General features: G+C 44.0%; 1 protein-coding gene across 2 annotated transcripts in view; it reads right to left on the reverse strand.

Annotated features, from left to right (window-relative positions):
- The window catches only part of LOC121583621 (sorting nexin-30), a 90,859-nt gene that overhangs the window by 12,565 nt on the left and 57,811 nt on the right, over positions 1 to 20,483 (reverse strand). For both annotated transcript variants that reach the window (XM_045214444.1, XM_041899729.1), the window contains exons 5-7: positions 18,104 to 18,293; positions 16,912 to 17,111; positions 8,518 to 8,610 (exon numbers count right to left, since the gene is read on the reverse strand). In XM_045214444.1, coding sequence (XP_045070379.1) covers positions 8,518 to 8,610; positions 16,912 to 17,111; positions 18,104 to 18,293 — 483 coding nt within the window. The remainder of the gene's footprint in view (positions 1 to 8,517; positions 8,611 to 16,911; positions 17,112 to 18,103; positions 18,294 to 20,483) is intronic.

Raw genomic sequence — 20,483 nt, forward strand, 5'->3', positions numbered from 1 at the left:
TATAAATTCTCAGACAACACAAAAATTCATTGATGCCCTTCCAGACTCCTTCTGCCTACCCAAGGACGTCAGAGGACAAAAATCAGTTAACCACTTAACTGAGGAACTCAATTTAACCTTGCGCAATACCCTAGATGCAGTTGCACCCCTAAAAACGAAAAACATTTGTCATAAGAAACTAGCTCCCTGGTATACAGAAAATACCCGAGCTTTGAAGCAAGCTTCCAGGAAATTGGAACGGAAATGGCGCCACACCAAACTGGAAGTCTTCCGACTAGCTTGGAAAGACAGTACCGTGCAGTACCGAAGAGCCCTCACTGCTGCTCGATCATCCTACTTTTCCAAATTAATCGAGGAAAATAAGAACAATCCAAAATTTCTTTTTGATACTGTTGCAAAGCTAACTAAAAAGCAGCATTCCCAAGAGAGGATGGTTTTCACTTCAGCAGTGATAAATTCATGAACTTCTTTGAGGAAAAGATCATGACCATTAGAAAGCAAATTACGGACTCCTCTTTGAATCTGCGTATTCCTCCAGGGCTTAGCTGTCCTGGATCTGCGCAGCTCTGCGAGGGCCTGGGATCGGGAGAGACACTTAAGTGTTTTAGTACTATATCTCTTGACACAATGATGAAAATAATCATGGCCTCTAAACCTTCAAGCTGCATACTGGATCCTATTCCTACTAAACTGCTGAAGGAGCTGCTTCCTGTGCTTGGCCCTCCTATGTTGAACATAATAAACAGCTCTCTATCCACCGGATGTGTACCAAACTCACTAAAAGTGGCAGTGATAAAGCCTCTCTTGAAAAAGCCAAACCTTGACCCGGAAAATATAAAAAACTATCGGCCTATATCGAATCTTCCATTCCTCTCAAAAATTTTAGAAAAAGCTGTTGCGCAGCAACTCACTGCCTTTCTGAAGACAAACAATGTATACGAAATGCTTCAGTCTGGTTTTAGACCCCATCATAGCACTGAGACTGCACTTGTGAAGGTGGTAAATGACCTTTTAATGGCGTCAGACCGAGGCTCTGCATCTGTCCTCGTGCTACTAGACCTTAGTGCTGCCTTTGACACCATCGATCACCACATTCTTTTGGAGAGACTGGAAACCCAAATTGGTCTACACGGACAAGTTCTGGCCTGGTTTAGATCCTACCTGTCGGAAAGATATCAGTTTGTCTCTGTGAATGGTCTGTCCTCCGACAAATCAACTGTACATTTCGGTGTTCCTCAAGGTTCCGTTTTAGGACCACTATTGTTTTCACTATATATTTTACCTCTTGGGGATGTTATTCGAAAACATAATGTTAACTTTCACTGCTATGCGGATGACACACAGCTGTACATTTCAATGAAGCATGGTGAAGCCCCAAAATTGCCCTCGCTAGAAGCCTGTGTTTCGGACATAAGGAAGTGGATGGCTGAAAACTTTTACTTTTAAACTCGGACAAAACAAGAGATGCTTGTTCTAGGTCCCAAGAAACAAAGAGATCTTCTGTTAAATCTGACAATTAATCTTGATGGTTGTAAAGTCGTCTCAAATAAAACTGTGAAGGACCTAGGCGTTACTCTTGACCCTGATCTCTCTTTTGACGAACATATCAAGACTGTTTCAAGGACAGCTTTTTTCCATCTACGTAACATTGCAAAAATCAGAAATTTTCTGTCCAAAAATGATGCAGAAAAAATTGATCCATGCATTTGTTACTTCTAGATTGGACTACTGCAATGCTCTATTTTCCGGCTACCCGGATAAAGCACTAAATAAACTTCAGTTAGTGCTAAATACGGCTGCTAGAATCCTGACTAGAACCAAGAAATTTGATCATATTACTCCAGTGCTAGCTTCCCTACACTGGCTTCCTGTTAAGGCAAGGGCTGATTTCAAGGTTTTACTGTTAACCTATAAAGCGTTACATGGGCTTGCTCCTACCTATCTTTCCGAGTTGGTCCTGCCGTACATACCAATACGTACGCTACGGTCACAAGACGCAGAGCCTCCTAATTGTCCCTAGAATTTCTAAGCAAACAGCGGGAGGCAGGGCTTTCTCCTATAGATCTCCATTTTTATGGAACAGTCTGCCTACCCATGTGAGAGACGCAGACTCGGTCTCAACCTTTAAGTCTTTACTGAAGACTTATCTCTTCAGTAGGTCATATGATTGAGTGTAGTCTGGCCCAGGAGTGTGAAGGTGAACGGAAAGGCTGGAGCAACGAACAGCCCCTTGCTGTCTCTGCCAGGCCGGTTCCCCTCTCCACTGGGGTTCTCTGCCTCTAACCCTGTTGCAGGGGCTGAGTCACTGGCTTGCTGGTGCTCTTTCATGCCGTCCCTGGGAGGGGGTGCGTCACTTGAGTGGGTTGAGTTACTGACGTGATCTTCCTGTCTGGGTTGGCGCCCCCCTTGGTTTGTGCTGTGGTGGAGACCTCTGTGGGCTATACTCGGCCTTGTCTCAGGATTGTAAGTTGGTGGTTGGGGATATCCCTCTAGTGGTGCGGGGGCTGTGCTTTGGCGGAGTGGGTGGGGTTATATCCTTCCTGTTTGGCCCTGTCCGGGTTTCTTCGGATGGGGCCACAGTGTCTCCGGACCGCTTCTGTCTCAGCCTCCAGTATTTATGCTGCAGTAGTTTATGTGTCGGGGGCTGGGGTTAGTTGGTTATACCTGGAGTACTTCTCCTGTCTTATCCAGTGTCCTGTGTGAATTTAAGTATGCTCTCTCTAATTCTCTCGTTCTCTCTTTCTCTCTGAGAACCTGAGCCCTAGGACCATACGTCAGGACTACCGGGCATGATGACACCTTGCTGTCCCCAGTCCGCCTGGCCTTGCTGCTATTCCAGTTTCAACTGTTCTGCCTGCGGCTACGAAACCCCTACCTGTCCCAGACCTGCTGTTTTCAACTCTAAATGATCGGCTATGAAAAGCCAACTGAGAGACCTGAGCCCTAGGACCATACGTCGGGACTACCGGCCGTGGTGACTCCTTGCTGTCCCCAGTCCGCCTGGCCTTGCTGCTATTCCAGTTTAAACTGTTCTGCCTGCGGTTATGGAACCCCTACCTGTCCCAGACCTGCTGTTTTAAACTCTAATGATCGGCTATGAAAAGCCAACTGAGATTTATTCCTGATTATTATTTGACCATGCTTGTCACTTATGAACATTTTTGAACATCTTGGCATGGTTCTGTTATAATCTCCACCCGGCACAGCCAGAAGAGGACTGGCCACCCCTCATAGCCTGGTTCCTCTCTAGGTTTCTTCCTAGGTTTTGCCTTTCTAGGGAGTTTTCCTAGCCACCGTGCTTCTACACCTGCATTACTAGCTGTTTGGGGGTTTTAGGCTGGGTTTCTGTACAGCACTTCGAGATATTAGCTGATGTAAGAAGGGCTATATAAAATAAAATTGATTGATTGATAAGCACCTTCTGTAGGGAGGGGACAGGAAACAGAACTAAGCACCTTCTGTAGGGAGGGGACAGGGGACAGAACTAAGCACCTTCTGTAGGGAGGGGACAGGGGACAGAACTAAGCACCTTCTGTAGGGAGGGGACAGGGAACAGAACTAAGCACCTTCTGTAGGGAGGGGACAGGGAACAGAACCTGCTGTAGAGAGGGGACAGGGGACAGAACCTGCTGTAGAGAGGGGGCAGGGAACAGAACTAAGCACCTTCTGTAGGGAGGGGACAGGGAACAGAACCTGCTGTAGAGAGGGGACAGGGAACAGAACTAAGCACCTTCTGTAGGGAGGGGACAGGGGACAGAACCTGCTGTAGGGAGGGGACAGGGAACAGAACCTGCTGTAGAGAGGGGACAGGGAACAGAACCTGCAGTAGAGAGGGGACAGGAAACAGAACTAAGCACCTTCTGTAGGGAGGGGACAGGGAACAGAACTAAGCACCTGCTGTAGGGAGGGGACAGGGAACAGAACTAAGCACCTTCTGTAGAGAGGGGACAGGGGACAGAACTAAGCACCTTCTGTAGGGAGGGGACAGGGAACAGAACTAAGCACCTTCTGTAGGGAGGGGACAGGGAACAGAACCTGCTGTAGAGAGGGGACAGGGGACAGCACCTGCTGTAGAGAGGGGACAGGGAACAGAACTAAGCACCTGCTGTAGGGAGGGGACAGGGAACAGAACTAAGCACCTTCTGTAGAGAGGGGACAGGGAACAGAACCTGCTGTAGAGAGGGGACAGGGGACAGAACCTGCTGTAGGGAGGGGACAGGGAACAGAACTAAGCACCTTCTGTAGGGAGGGGACAGGGAACAGAACCTGCAGTAGAGAGGGGACAGGAAACAGAACCTGCAGTAGAGAGGGGACAGGGAACAGAACTAAGCACCTTCTGTAGGGAGGGGACAGGGAACAGAACCTGCTGTAGAGAGGGGACAGGGAACAGAACCTGCTGTAGAGAGGGGACAGGGAACAGAACCTGCTGTAGAGAGGGGACAGGGAACAGAACTAAGCACCTTCTGTAGGGAGGGGACAGGGAACAGAACCTGCTGTAGAGAGGGGACAGGGAACAGAACTAAGCACCTTCTGTAGAGAGGGGGCAGGGAACAGAACCTGCTGTAGAGAGGGGACAGGGAACAGAACTAAGCACCTTCTGTAGGGAGGGGACAGGGAACAGAACTAAGCACCTTCTGTAGAGAGGGGGCAGGGAACAGAACCTGCTGTAGAGAGGGGGACAGGGAACAGAACTAAGCACCTTCTGTAGGGAGGGGACAGGGAACAGAACTAAGCACCTTCTGTAGAGAGGGGGCAGGGAACAGAACCTGCTGTAGAGAGGGGACAGGGAACAGAACCTGCTGTAGAGAGGGGACAGGGAACAGAACTAAGCACCTTCTGTAGGGAGGGGACAGGGAACAGAACCTGCTGTAGAGAGGGGACAGGGAACAGAACCTGCAGTAGAGAGGGGACAGGGAACAGAACCTGCTGTAGAGAGGGGACAGGAAACAGAACCTGCTGTAGAGAGGGGACAGGAAACAGAACTAAGCACCTTCTGTAGGGAGGGGACAGGGAACAGAACTAAGCACCTGCTGTAGAGAGGGGACAGGGAACAGAACTAAGCACCTTCTGTAGGGAGGGGACAGGGAACAGAACTAAGCACCTGCTGTAGAGAGGGGACAGGAAACAGAACTAAGCACCTGCTGTAGGGAGGGGACAGGGAACAGAACCTGCTGTAGAGAGGGGACAGGGAACAGAACTAAGCACCTGCTGTAGAGAGGGGACAGGAAACAGAACTAAGCACCTTCTGTAGGGAGGGGACAGGGAACAGAACCTGCTGTAGAGAGGGGGCAGGGAACAGAACCTGCTGTAGAGAGGGGACAGGGAACAGAACCTGCTGTAGAGAGGGGACAGGAAACAGAACTAAGCACCTTCTGTAGGGAGGGGACAGGGAACAGAACCTGCTGTAGAGAGGGGGCAGGGAACAGAACCTTCTGTAGGGAGGGGACAGGGAACAGAACTAAGCACCTTCTGTAGGGAGGGGGCAGGGAACAGAACTAAGCACCTTCTGTAGAGAGGGGGCAGGGAACAGAACCTGCTGTAGAGAGGGGTGGTGGTTGTCCCACTGGCTATCATAAGTTGAATGCACCAATTTGTGAGTCGCTCTGGATAAGAGCGTCTGCTAAATGACTTAAATGTAAACGTAAATATCTCGGAAAACCAAAGTTCCAAAGGCTGGGCCTAATATAGTGTATAAGAGGTCATACAATCAGTTTTGTAGTGAATCCTATGTTGTTGATGTAAATAATATTTGTTGGTCCGTGGTGTGTAATGAGGAGCAAACAGACGCTGCACTTGACACATTTATGAAATTACTTATTCCAGTTACTAATAAGCATGCACCCATTAAGCACATGATTGCAAAAACAGTTAAATCCCAGTGGATTGATGAGGAATTGAAAAATTGTATGGTTGAGTTGGATGAGGCAAAAGGAATGGCAAATAAGTCTGGCAGCACAACCGATTGGCAAACGTATTGCAAATTGAGAAATCATGTGACTAAACTGAATAGAAAGAAGAAGAAACTACACTATGAAACAAAGACAAATGACATAAAAAATGATAGTAAAAAGCTTTGGAGCCCCTTCAATGACATTTTTTTGGGAAAAAGCTAACTCTGCTCCATCATTCATTGAATCAGATGGCTCATTCATCACAAACTCCACTGATATTGCCAACGACTTTAATGATTTTTCATTGGCAAGATTAGCAAATCTAGGCATGACATGACAGCAACAAACGCTGACACTACACATCCAAGTATATCTGACCAAATTGCGAAAGACGATCATTGTAATTTTGAATTCCGTAAAGTGAGTGTGGAAGAGGTGAAAAAAGTATTGTTGTCTATCAACAATGACAAGCCACCAGGGTCTGACAACTTGGATGGAAAATTACTGAGGATAACAGCGGACGATATTGCCACTCCTATTTGCCATATCTTCAATTTAAGCCTACTAGAAAGTGTGTGCCCTCAGGCCTGGAGGGAAGCAGAAGTCATTCCGCTACCTAAGAATAGTAAAGCCCCCTTTACTGGCTCAAATAGCCGACCAATCAGCCTGTTACCAACCCGTAGTAAACTATTGGGAAAAATGGTGTTTCACCAGATACAATGCTATTTTACAGTAAACAAATTGACAACAGACTTTCAGCACGCTTATAGAGAAGGACATTCAACAAGCACGGCACTTACACAAATGACTGATGATTGGCTGAGAAAAATAGATGATAAAAAGATTGTGGGGGCTGTTTTGTTAGACTTCAGTGCGGCTTTTGACATTACCGGAACAACATATGGGTTATGGCTTTATACCCCCTGCTATATTGTGGATAAAGAGTTACCTGTCTAACAGAACACAGAGGGTGTTCTTTAATGGAAGCCTCTCCAACATAATCCAGGTAGAATCAGGAATTCCCCAGGGCAGCTGTCTAGGCCCATTACCTTTTTCAATCTTTACTAACGACATGCCGCTGGCTTTGAGTAAAGCCAGAGTGTCTATGTATGCGGATGACTCAACACTATACACGTCAGCTACTATGGCGACTGTAATGACTGCAACACTTAACGAAGAGCTGCAGTTAGTTTCAGAATGGGTGGCAAGGAATAAGTTAGACCTAAATATTTCTAAAACTAAAAGCATTGTATTTGGGACAAATCATTCACTAAACCCTAAACCTCAACTGAATCTTGTAATAAATAATGTGGAAATTGAGCAAGTTGAGGAGACTAAACTGCTTGGAGTAACCCTGGATTGTAAACTGTCATGGTCAAAACATATTGATACAACAGTAGCTAAGATGGGGAGAAGTCTGTCCATAATAAAGCACTGCTCTGCCTTCTTATCAACAAGGCAGGTCCTACAGGCCCTAGTTTTGTCGCACCTGGACTACTGTTCAGTCTGGGTCAGGTGCCACAAAAAGGGACTTATGAAAATTGCAATTGGCTCAGAACAGGGCAGCACGGCTGGTCCTTGGATGTACACAGAGAGCTAACATTAATAATATGCATGTCAATCTCTCCTGGCTCAAAGTGAAGGAGAGATTGACTTCATCACTACTTGTATTTGTGAGAGGTATTGACATGTTGAATGCACCGAGCTGTCTGTTTAAACTACTGGCACACAGCTCAGACACCCATGCATACCCCACAAGACATGCCACCAGAGGTCTCTTCACAGTCCCCAAGTCCAGAACAGACTATGGGAGGCACACAGTACTACATAGAGCCATGACTACATGAACTCTATTCCACATCAAGTAACTGATGCAAGCAGTAAAATTTGATTTAAAAAACAGATAAAAAAAACATCTTATGGAACAGCGGGGACTGTGAAGCAACACAAACATAGACACAGACACATGCATACACACACACACACGATAACATACGCACTATACACACACGTACACATGGATTTTGTACTGTAGATATGTGGTAGTGGTGGAGTAGGGGCCTGATGGCACACAGTGTGTTGTGAATGTATTGTAATGTTTTGAAAATTGTATAACTGCCTTAATTTTGCTGGACCCCAGGAAGAATAGCTGCTGCCTTGGCAATGGGGATCAATAATAAATACAAATCCTATGGGTAAACTGCTAGGAACATATAGCACTCTAAGCAAGGTACTATGGGTAAACTGCTAGGGAAACAAGGCTCTATGGGCATGTGGCTATGCTGGGAGTCTGCTTCAATGGGCATAGCACCACGCTAAAAGGGGCAAAAGGAATGGTTGGGGAAAAGCATAGATTGTTAGCATTAGCATTGACTTCGTACAGAATTAGAACTAGCTACAGTAGGTATGAGAAGAAAACTGGCTCATCCAACCACAGAAACAAAGAAAAACTTAGTTTTATGACCTGCTATTAAACTAAGCTGTCTAATTTTAGGCTTGTCAGTGTTCAGTAACTGGTTTAGAGACATTGCTGTAGGCTCCTATGGATCTCAAATGGCACCCTATTCCCTATACGGTGCACTACTTTTGGCTAGGACCCATAGGGTGCTGAGTAGACTAGACTCACCTTGGCTGTTGGCCTCTCTTCTTTCCGGAGCGCAGCAGCTTCCAGTTTGGCCTCATATTCCGCCTGGACGTTGTCCCTCTTCTTCAGCACAGTCTGACATAGCAGAGAGACACCAGATGTTAAATCTATCCCGCTCATTCTGCTCATAATTACAATCCAGACTTCTTACTCAAATCATAGTTTAATATCTGTTTTTATTGGAGATGAAACAACAAAAGAAACAGGATGGGTTGTTAGAGAAAGTGAGAGATTTTGGTGGAGGAAACATTCTCCAACTCAACTCCTCTTCTTGTAGTAACAAGACCGGGATAGTTACTAGAGTGATGTGACAAACAAGACTGGGTTAGCAACAAGACTAGGTTAGTTAGCAGAGTGATGTGAGTGAATCAAGTCTGGGTTAGTACAGAGAAGTGACTGAAACAAGACTGGGTTAGTTAGTAGAGTGATATGACAAACAAGACTGGTTTAGAAACTAGTCTGGGGTTGTTAGTTAGTAGAGTGATGTGGCTGAAACAAGACTGGGTTAGTTAGTAGAGTGATGTGGCTGAAACAAGACTGGGTTAGTTAGTAGAGTGATGTGGCTGAAACAAGACTGGGTTAGTTAGCAGAGTGCTGTGACTGAAACAAGACTAGGTTAGTTAGTAGAGTGATGTGGCTGAAACAAGACTGGGTTAGTTAGCAGAGTGCTGTGACTGAAACAAGACTAGGTTAGTTAGTAGAGTCATGTGACTGAAACAATAATTGGTTAGAAACAAAACTGGGTTTGTTAGTGATGTGACTGAACAAGACTGGGTTAGGAACAAGCCCTGTGTAGCTCAGTTGGTAGAGCATGGTGCTTGCAACGCCAGGGTTGTGGGTTCATTTCCCACGGGGGGCCAGTATGAAAAATGTATGCACTCACTAACTGTAAGTCGCTCTGGATAAGAGCGTCTGCTAAATGACTAAAATGTAAAATGTAGAGTGATGTGACAAACAAGAATGGGTTAGTTAGTAGATTGATGTGACTGAAACAAGACTGGGTTAGTTAGTAGAGTGAATGAATAGAAACAAGACTGGGTTTGTTAGTAGAGTGAATGAATAGAAACAAGACTGGGTTAGTTAGCAGAGTGAATGAATAGAAACAAGACTGGGTTAGTTAGTAGAGTGAATGAATAGAAACAAGACTGGGTTAGTTAGCAGAGTGAATGAATAGAAACAAGACTGGGTTTGTTAGTAGAGTGAATGAATAGAAACAAGACTGGGTTTGTTAGCAGAGTGAATGAATAGAAACAAGACTGGGTTAGTTAGCAGAGTGAATGAATAGAAACAAGACTGGGTTAGTTAGCAGAGTGAATGAATAGAAACAAGACTGGGTTAGTTAGTAGAGTGAATGAATAGAAACAAGACTGGGTTTGCTAGTAGAGTGAATGAATAGAAACAAGACTGGGTTAGTTAGCAGAGTGAATGAATAGAAACAAGACTGGGTTAGTTAGCAGAGTGAATGAATAGAAACAAGACTGGGTTTGTTAGTAGAGTGAATGAATAGAAACAAGACTGGGTTAGTTAGCAGAGTGAATGAATAGAAACAAGACTGGGTTTGCTAGCAGAGTGAATGAATAGAAACAAGACTGGGTTAGTTAGTAGAGTGAATGAATAGAAACAAGACTGGGTTAGTTAGCAGAGTGAATGAATAGAAACAAGACTGGGTTAGTTAGCAGAGTGATGTGACAAACAACACTGGGTTTGCTAGCAGAGTGAATGAATAGAAACAAGACTGGGTTAGTTAGTAGAGTGAATGAATAGAAACAAGACTGGGTTAGTTAGCAGAGTGAATGAATAGAAACAAGACTGGGTTTGCTAGCAGAGTGAATGAATAGAAACAAGACTGGGTTAGTTAGCAGAGTGAATGAATAGAAACAAGACTGGGTTTGTTAGTAGAGTGAATGAATAGAAACAAGACTGGGTTTGTTAGCAGAGTGAATGAATAGAAACAAGACTGGGTTAGTTAGCAGAGTGAATGAATAGAAACAAGACTGGGTTTGTTAGTAGAGTGAATGAATAGAAACAAGACTGGGTTTGTTAGTAGAGTGAATGAATAGAAACAAGACTGGGTTAGTTAGTAGAGTGAATGAATAGAAACAAGACTGGGTTTGTTAGTAGAGTGAATGAATAGAAACAAGACTGGGTTTGTTAGTAGAGTGAATGAATAGAAACAAGACTGGGTTAGTTAGTAGAGTGAATGAATAGAAACAAGACTGGGTTTGTTAGTAGAGTGAATGAATAGAAACAAGACTGGGTTAGTTAGTAGAGTGAATGAATAGAAACAAGACTGGGTTTGTTAGTAGAGTGAATGAATAGAAACAAGACTGGGTTAGTTAGCAGAGTGAATGAATAGAAACAAGACTGGGTTAGTTAGCAGAGTGAATGAATAGAAACAAGACTGGGTTTGTTAGTAGAGTGAATGAATAGAAACAAGACTGTGTTAGTTAGCAGAGTGAATGAATAGAAACAAGACTGGGTTTGCTAGCAGAGTGAATGAATAGAAACAAGACTGGGTTAGTTAGTAGAGTGAATGAATAGAAACAAGACTGGGTTAGTTAGTAGAGTGAATGAATAGAAACAAGACTGGGTTTGTTAGTAGAGTGAATGAATAGAAACAAGACTGGGTTTGTTAGTAGAGTGAATGAATAGAAACAAGACTGGGTTTGTTAGTAGAGTGAATGAATAGAAACAAGACTGGGTTAGTTAGTAGAGTGAATGAATAGAAACAAGACTGGGTTAGTTAGTAGAGTGAATGAATAGAAACAAGACTGGGTTTGCTAGCAGAGTGAATGAATAGAAACAAGACTGGGTTTGTTAGCAGAGTGAATGAATAGAAACAAGACTGGGTTTGCTAGCAGAGTGAATGAATAGAAACAAGACTGGGTTAGTTAGTAGAGTGAATGAATAGAAACAAGACTGGGTTAGTTAGTAGAGTGAATGAATAGAAACAAGACTGGGTTAGTTAGTAGAGTGAATGAATAGAAACAAGACTGGGTTAGTTAGCAGAGTGATGTGACAAACAACACTGGGTTTGCTAGCAGAGTGAATGAATAGAAACAAGACTGGGTTAGTTAGTAGAGTGAATGAATAGAAACAAGACTGGGTTTGCTAGCAGAGTGAATGAATAGAAACAAGACTGGGTTAGTTAGTAGAGTGAATGAATAGAAACAAGACTGGGTTTGTTAGTAGAGTGAATGAATAGAAACAAGACTGGGTTTGCTAGCAGAGTGAATGAATAGAAACAAGACTGGGTTAGTTAGTAGAGTGAATGAATAGAAACAAGACTGGGTTAGTTAGTAGAGTGAATGAATAGAAACAAGACTGGGTTTGCTAGCAGAGTGAATGAATAGAAACAAGACTGGGTTTGCTAGCAGAGTGAATGAATAGAAACAAGACTGGGTTTGTTAGTAGAGTGAATGAATAGAAACAAGACTGGGTTTGTTAGTAGAGTGAATGAATAGAAACAAGACTGGGTTAGTTAGTAGAGTGAATGAATAGAAACAAGACTGGGTTTGTTAGTAGAGTGAATGAATAGAAACAAGACTGGGTTTGTTAGTAGAGTGAATGAATAGAAACAAGACTGGGTTTGTTAGTAGAGTGAATGAATAGAAACAAGACTGGGTTAGTTAGTAGAGTGAATGAATAGAAACAAGACTGGGTTAGTTAGTAGAGTGAATGAATAGAAACAACACTGGGTTTGCTAGCAGAGTGAATGAATAGAAACAAGACTGGGTTAGTTAGTAGAGTGAATGAATAGAAACAAGACTGGGTTAGTTAGTAGAGTGAATGAATAGAAACAACACTGGGTTTGCTAGCAGAGTGAATGAATAGAAACAAGACTGGGTTTGTTAGCAGAGTGAATGAATAGAAACAAGACTGGGTTTGCTAGCAGAGTGAATGAATAGAAACAAGACTGGGTTTGTTAGCAGAGTGAATGAATAGAAACAACACTGGGTTTGCTAGCAGAGTGAATGAATAGAAACAAGACTGGGTTTGTTAGCAGAGTGAATGAATAGAAACAAGACTGGGTTAGTTAGTAGAGTGAATGAATAGAAACAAGACTGGGTTAGTTAGTAGAGTGAATGAATAGAAACAAGACTGGGTTTGTTAGTAGAGTGAATGAATAGAAACAAGACTGGGTTAGTTAGTAGAGTGAATGAATAGAAACAAGACTGGGTTAGTTAGCAGAGTGATGTGACAAACAACACTGGGTTTGCTAGCAGAGTGAATGAATAGAAACAAGACTGGGTTAGTTAGTAGAGTGAATGAATAGAAACAAGACTGGGTTTGCTAGCAGAGTGAATGAATAGAAACAAGACTGGGTTAGTTAGTAGAGTGAATGAATAGAAACAAGACTGGGTTTGTTAGTAGAGTGAATGAATAGAAACAAGACTGGGTTAGTTAGTAGAGTGAATGAATAGAAACAAGACTGGGTTAGTTAGTAGAGTGAATGAATAGAAACAAGACTGGGTTTGCTAGCAGAGTGAATGAATAGAAACAAGACTGGGTTTGCTAGCAGAGTGAATTAATAGAAACAAGACTGGGTTTGCTAGCAGAGTGAATGAATAGAAACAAGACTGGGTTTGCTAGCAGAGTGAATGAATAGAAACAATACTGGGTTTGCTAGCAGAGTGAATGAATAGAAACAAGACTGGGTTAGTTAGTAGAGTGAATGAATAGAAACAAGACTGGGTTAGTTAGCAGAGTGAATGAATAGAAACAAGACTGGGTTTGCTAGCAGAGTGAATGAATAGAAACAAGACTGGGTTAGTTAGTAGAGTGAATGAATAGAAACAAGACTGGGTTTGTTAGCAGAGTGAATGAATAGAAACAAGACTGGGTTAGTTAGTAGAGTGAATGAATAGAAACAAGACTGGGTTTGCTAGCAGAGTGAATGAATAGAAACAAGACTGGGTTTGTTAGCAGAGTGAATGAATAGAAACAAGACTGGGTTAGTTAGCAGAGTGAATGAATAGAAACACGACTGGGTTAGTTAGTAGAGTGAATGAATAGAAACAAGACTGGGTTTGCTAGCAGAGTGAATGAATAGAAACAAGACTGGGTTAGTTAGCAGAGTGAATGAATAGAAACAAGACTGGGTTTGCTAGCAGAGTGAATGAATAGAAACAAGACTGGGTTTGCTAGCAGAGTGAATGAATAGAAACAAGACTGGGTTAGTTAGTAGAGTGAATGAATAGAAACAAGACTGGGTTTGTTAGCAGAGTGAATGAATAGAAACAAGACTGGGTTAGTTAGTAGAGTGAATGAATAGAAACAAGACTGGGTTTGCTAGCAGAGTGAATGAATAGAAACAAGACTGGGTTAGTTAGCAGAGTGAATGAATAGAAACAAGACTGGGTTAGTTAGCAGAGTGAATGAATAGAAACAAGACTGGGTTAGTTAGCAGAGTGAATGAATAGAAACAAGACTGGGTTTGCTAGCAGAGTGAATGAATAGAAACAAGACTGGGTTTGTTAGTAGAGTGAATGAATAGAAACAAGACTGGGTTAGTTAGTAGAGTGAATGAATAGAAACAAGACTGGGTTTGTTAGTAGAGTGAATGAATAGAAACAAGACTGGGTTTGTTAGTAGAGTGAATGAATAGAAACAAGACTGGGTTTGCTAGCAGAGTGAATGAATAGAAACAAGACTGGGTTAGTTAGTAGAGTGAATGAATAGAAACAAGACTGGGTTTGTTAGCAGAGTGAATGAATAGAAACAAGACTGGGTTAGTTAGTAGAGTGAATGAATAGAAACAAGACTGGGTTTGTTAGCAGAGTGAATGAATAGAAACAAGACTGGGTTTGTTAGTAGAGTGAATGAATAGAAACAAGACTGGGTTAGTTAGCAGAGTGAATGAATAGAAACAAGACTGGGTTTGTTAGCAGAGTGAATGAATAGAAACAAGACTGGGTTTGTTAGCAGAGTGAATGAATAGAAACAAGACTGGGTTAGTTAGCAGAGTGAATGAATAGAAACAAGACTGGGTTAGTTAGTAGAGTGAATGAATAGAAACAAGACTGGGTTAGTTAGCAGAGTGAATGAATAGAAACAAGACTGGGTTAGTTAGCAGAGTGAATGAATAGAAACAAGACTGGGTTAGTTAGCAGAGTGAATGAATAGAAACAAGACTGGGTTAGTTAGTAGAGTGAATGAATAGAAACAAGACTGGGTTAGTTAGCAGAGTGAATGAATAGAAACAAGACTGGGTTTGTTAGCAGAGTGAATGAATAGAAACAAGACTGGGTTAGTTAGTAGAGTGAATGAATAGAAACAAGAATGGGTTTGTTAGCAGAGTGAATGAATAGAAACAAGACTGGGTTAGTTAGTAGAGTGAATGAATAGAAACAAGACTGGGTTTGTTAGCAGAGTGAATGAATAGAAACAAGACTGGGTTAGTTAGTAGAGTGAATGAATAGAAACAAGACTGGGTTAGTTAGTAGAGTGAATGAATAGAAACAAGACTGGGTTAGTTAGTAGAGTGAATGAATAGAAACAAGACTGGGTTTGTTAGCAGAGTGAATGAATAGAAACAAGACTGGGTTTGTTAGCAGAGTGAATGAATAGAAACAAGACTGGGTTAGTTAGTAGAGTGAATGAATAGAAACAAGACTGGGTTTGTTAGTAGAGTGAATGAATAGAAAAAAAGACTGGGTTAGTTAGCAGAGTGAATGAATAGAAACAAGACTGGGTTAGTTAGCAGAGTGAATGAATAGAAACAAGACTGGGTTAGTTAGTAGAGTGAATGAATAGAAACAAGACTGGGTTAGTTAGCAGAGTGAATGAATAGAAAAAAGACTGGGTTTGTTAGTAGAGTGAATGAATAGAAACAAGACTGGGTTAGTTAGCAGAGTGAATGAATAGAAACAAGACTGGGTTTGTTAGCAGAGTGAATGAATAGAAACAAGACTGGGTTTGTTAGTAGAGTGAATGAATAGAAACAAGACTGGGTTTGTTAGTAGAGTGAATGAATAGAAACAAGACTGGGTTAGTTAGAAGAGTGAATGAATAGAAACAAGACTGGGTTAGTTAGCAGAGTGAATGAATAGAAACAAGACTGGGTTTGTTAGTAGAGTGAATGAATAGAAACAAGACTGGGTTAGTTAGCAGAGTGAATGAATAGAAACAAGACTGGGTTAGTTAGCAGAGTGAATGAATAGAAACAAGACTGGGTTAGTTAGTAGAGTGAATGAATAGAAACAAGACTGGGTTAGTTAGCAGAGTGAATGAATAGAAACAAGACTGGGTTTGTTAGCAGAGTGAATGAATAGAAACAAGACTGGGTTAGTTAGTAGAGTGAATGAATAGAAACAAGACTGGGTTTGTTAGCAGAGTGAATGAATAGAAACAAGACTGGGTTAGTTAGTAGAGTGAATGAATAGAAACAAGACTGGGTTTGTTAGTAGAGTGAATGAATAGAAACAAGACTGGGTTAGTTAGTAGAGTGAATGAATAGAAACAAGACTGGGTTTGTTAGCAGAGTGAATGAATAGAAACAAGACTGGGTTAGTTAGCAGAGTGAATGAATAGAAACAAGACTGGGTTAGTTAGTAGAGTGAATGAATAGAAACAAGACTGGGTTAGTTAGCAGAGTGAATGAATAGAAACAAGACTGGGTTAGTTAGTAGAGTGAATGAATAGAAACAAGACTGGGTTTGTTAGTAGAGTGAATGAATAGAAACAAGACTGGGTTAGTTAGTAGAGTGAATGAATAGAAACAAGACTGGGTTTGTTAATAGAGTGAATGAATAGAAACAAGACTGGGTTTGTTAGCAGAGTGAATGAATAGAAACAAGACTGGGTTAGTTAGTAGAGTGAATGAATAGAAACAAGACTGGGTTAGTTAGTAGAGTGAATGAATAGAAACAAGACTGGGTTAGTTAGCAGAGTGAATGAATAGAAACAAGACTGGGTTAGTTAGTAGAGTGATGTGACAAACAACACTGGGTTTGTTAGTAGAGTGATGTGACTGAAACAAGACTGGGTTAGTTAGTAGAGTGATGTGACAAACAACACTGGGTTTGTTAGTAGAGTGATGTGACTGAAACAAGACTGGGTTAGTTAGTAGAGTGATGTGACAAACAACACTGGGTTTGTTAGTAGAGTGATGTGACTGATCAACACTGGGTTAGTTTGAACCAGAGTCATATGTAGAGAATATCCCTGGCTGTGATTGGGACTATGGTTACAACTAAGGAAAGTGTTGGAGATAAGGTAAGAGTTCAAGGTTAGGGTCAAATATTAGACATGGGGTTGGATAAGGCTGTGAATGTGTCAGGGGATATGTTTCTTTAAAAAGTGTTAATACAAATTCTGGTTTACACACAGTGCACTGAGTATTGTGTTAGAGAAATCCATCGCTGTGGTACTCACCTTCATGGACTCAATATAGAGGACGTATTCTCGGAGCACTGGCAGGAAGTCTTCGCTCATGTCCTCGGTGAGTTGGTCCAGAGCGCTGGAGCAGTTAGCTATGCAGCCGGACACACCCTCCAGGGGCTCCTGTAGCTCCGCCTCCACCGCCGCCCAGGTGGCGTAGACTGGACCGTACTCCCTCAGCTCTACTAGGTACTCTACAAACACACACAGTCAGAGGGGAAGAGCAAGGGACACAGTCAAAACCCAGGTGGCGTAGACTGGACTGTACTCCCTCAGCTCCTAAATCTACTTTAGGGAGGGAGGGAGGGAGAGAGAGAGGGGAAGAGAGAGAGAGAGCGAGAGAGCAGGCCAGCTGGTGGTGACTAGACCAGGGTTTTCCAAACTTGGTCCCCCAACTCATCATCAAGCTTTCATTATTTGAATCAGCTGTGTAGTGCTGGGGTAAAAACCCAAACCCAGGGGGGAAACCCTGGGCTACACCACACTCCCTCAGCTCCAAAGGGTACTTTAGAGAGGGAGGGAGGGAGACAGAGAGGGGGGGAGACAGAGAGGGAGGGAGGGAGACAGAGAGGGAGGGAGGGAGACAGAGAGGGGAAGAGAGAGACAGAGAGGGGGGAGGGAGACAGAGAGGGAGGGAGGGAGACAGAGAGGGAGGGAGGGAGACAGAGAGGGGAAGAGAGAGACAGAGAGGGGGGAGGGAGACAGAGAGGGAGGGAGGGAGACAGAGAGGGAGGGAGGGAGACAGAGAGGGAGGGAGGGAGACAGAGAGGGAGGGAGGGAGACAGAGAGGGAGGGAGGGAGGGAGACAGAGAGGGAGGGAGGGAGGGAGACAGAGAGGGAGGGAGGGAGACAGAGAGGGAGGGAGGGAGACGGAGAGGGAGGGAGGGAGACAGAGAGGGAGGGAGGGAGACGGAGAGGGAGGGAGGGAGACAGAGAGGGGAAGAGAGAGACAGAGAGGGAGGGAAGGAGACAGAGAGGGAGGGAGGGAGACAGAGAGGGGAAGAGAGAGACAGAGAGGGAGGGAGGGAGACAGAGAGGGAGGGAGGCAGACAGAGAGGGGAAGAGAGAGACAGAGAGGGAGGGAAGGAGACAGAGAGGGGAAGAGAGAGACAGTCTGATAGAGTCCCAGCACAGAGAGACAGAACAGAACAGAGTTAAGTATTAACAAGACAGACATGTTACCTACCGGACTGTTCTTTGATGATTCTCTGTGCTATCCTGTCGATAGTACCCAGCTTCAGTGTGAACAAATCCAGGTAGTCTCCCATAACAGAAAACTCCATGGGTCGGCCCCTCAGCTTGTACCCTCCTGTCACGTACTTCACCGACTCCCCCATCTTAGAGAGCAGGGCTAGGCCTTGTCTCTTATTCAGGTCCTGGGGAGAAAACACAACACGCAGGTTACCACCTCAACAAGCAGGTTAACACCTCAACACGCAGGTTAACACCTCAACACGCAGGTTAACACCTCAACACGCAGGTTAACACCTCAACACGCAGGTTAACACCTCAACACGCAGGTTACCACCTCAACACGCAGGTTACCACCTCAACACGCAGGTTAACACCTCAACACGCAGGTTAACGACACAACAAGCAGGTTAACACCTCAACACGCAGGTTAACACCTCAACACGCAGGTTAACACCTCAACACGCAGGTTAACACCTCAACACGCAGGTTACCACCTCAACAAGCAGGTTAACGACACAACAAGCAGGTTAACACATCAACACGCAGGTTAACACCTCAACACGCAGGTTAACACCTCAACACGCAGGTTACCACCTCAACACGCAGGTTACCACCTCAACACGCAGGTTACCACCTCAACACGCAGGTTAACACCTCAACACGCAGGTTAACACCTCAACACGCAGGTTACCACCTCAACACGCAGGTTACCACCTCAACACGCAGGTTAACACCTCAACACGCAGGTTAACACCTCAACACGCAGGTTAACACCTCAACACGCAGGTTAACACATCAACAAGCAGGTTAACACCTCAACACGCAGGTTAACAACACAACAAGCAGGTTAACACCTCAACACGCAGGTTAACACCTCAACACGCAGGTTAACACCTCAACACGCAGGTTACCACCTCAACAAGCAGGTTAACGACACAACAAGCAGGTTAACACCTCAACACGCAGGTTAACACCTCAACACGCAGGTTAACACCTCAACACGCAGGTTAACACCTCAACACGCAGGTTAACGACACAACACGCAGGTTAACACCTCAACACGCAGGTTAACACCTCAACACGCAGGTTAACACCTCAACAAGCAGGTTAACACCTCAACACGCAGGTTAACGACACAACAAGCAGGTTAACACCTCAACACACAGGTTAACACCTCAACACGCAGGTTAACACCTCAACACGCAGGTTAACACCTCAACACGCAGGTTAACACCTCAACACGCAGGTTAACACCTCAACACGCAGGTTACCACCTCAACACGCAGGTTACCACCTCAACACGCAGGTTAACAACTCAACAAGCAGGTTAACACCTCAACACGCAGGTTAACACCTCAACATGCAGGTTAACGACACAACAAGCAGGTTAACACCTCAACACGCAGGTTAACACCTCAACACGCAGGTTAACGACACAACAAGCAGGTTAACACCTCAACACGCAGGTTAACACCTCAACACGCAGGTTAACACCTCAACACGCAGGTTAACACCTCAACACGCAGGTTACCACCTCAACACGCAGGTTAACACCTCAACACGCAGGTTAACGACACAACAAGCAGGTTAACACCTCAACACGCAGGTTAACACCTCAACACGCAGGTTAACACCTCAACACGCAGGTTAACAACGCAACAAGCAGGTTAACACCTCAACACGCAGGTTAACGACACAACAAGCAGGTTAACACCTCAACACGCAGGTTAACACCTCAACACGCAGGTTAACACCTCAACACGCAGGTTAACACCTCAACACGCAGGTTAACACCTCAACACGCAGGTTAACACCTCAACACGCAGGTTAACGACACAACAAGCAGGTTAACACCTCAACACGCAGGTTACCACCTCAACACGCAGGTTACCACCTCAACACGCAGGTTAACAACTCAACAAGCAGGTTAACACCTCAACACGCAGGTTAACACCTCAACATGCAGGTTAACGACACAACAAGCAGGTTAACACCTCAACACGCAGGTTAACACCTCAACACGCAGGTTAACGACACAACAAGCAGGTTAACACCTCAACACGCAGGTTAACACCTCAACACGCAGGTTAACACCTCAACACGCAGGTTAACGACACAACAAGCAGGTTAACACCTCAACACGCAGGTTAACACCTCAACACGCAGGTTAACACCTCAACACGCAGGTTAACAACGCAACAAGCAGGTTAACACCTCAACACGCAGGTTAACACCTCAACACGCAGGTTAACACCTCAACACGCAGGTTAACACCTCAACACGCAGGTTAACGACACAACAAGCAGGTTAACACCTCAACACGCAGGTTAACACCTCAACACGCAGGTTAACACCTCAACACGCAGGTTAAC

Source organism: Coregonus clupeaformis, unplaced genomic scaffold (assembly GCF_020615455.1).
Source record: "Coregonus clupeaformis isolate EN_2021a unplaced genomic scaffold, ASM2061545v1 scaf0258, whole genome shotgun sequence".
NCBI classification, from domain to species: domain Eukaryota; kingdom Metazoa; phylum Chordata; class Actinopteri; order Salmoniformes; family Salmonidae; genus Coregonus; species Coregonus clupeaformis.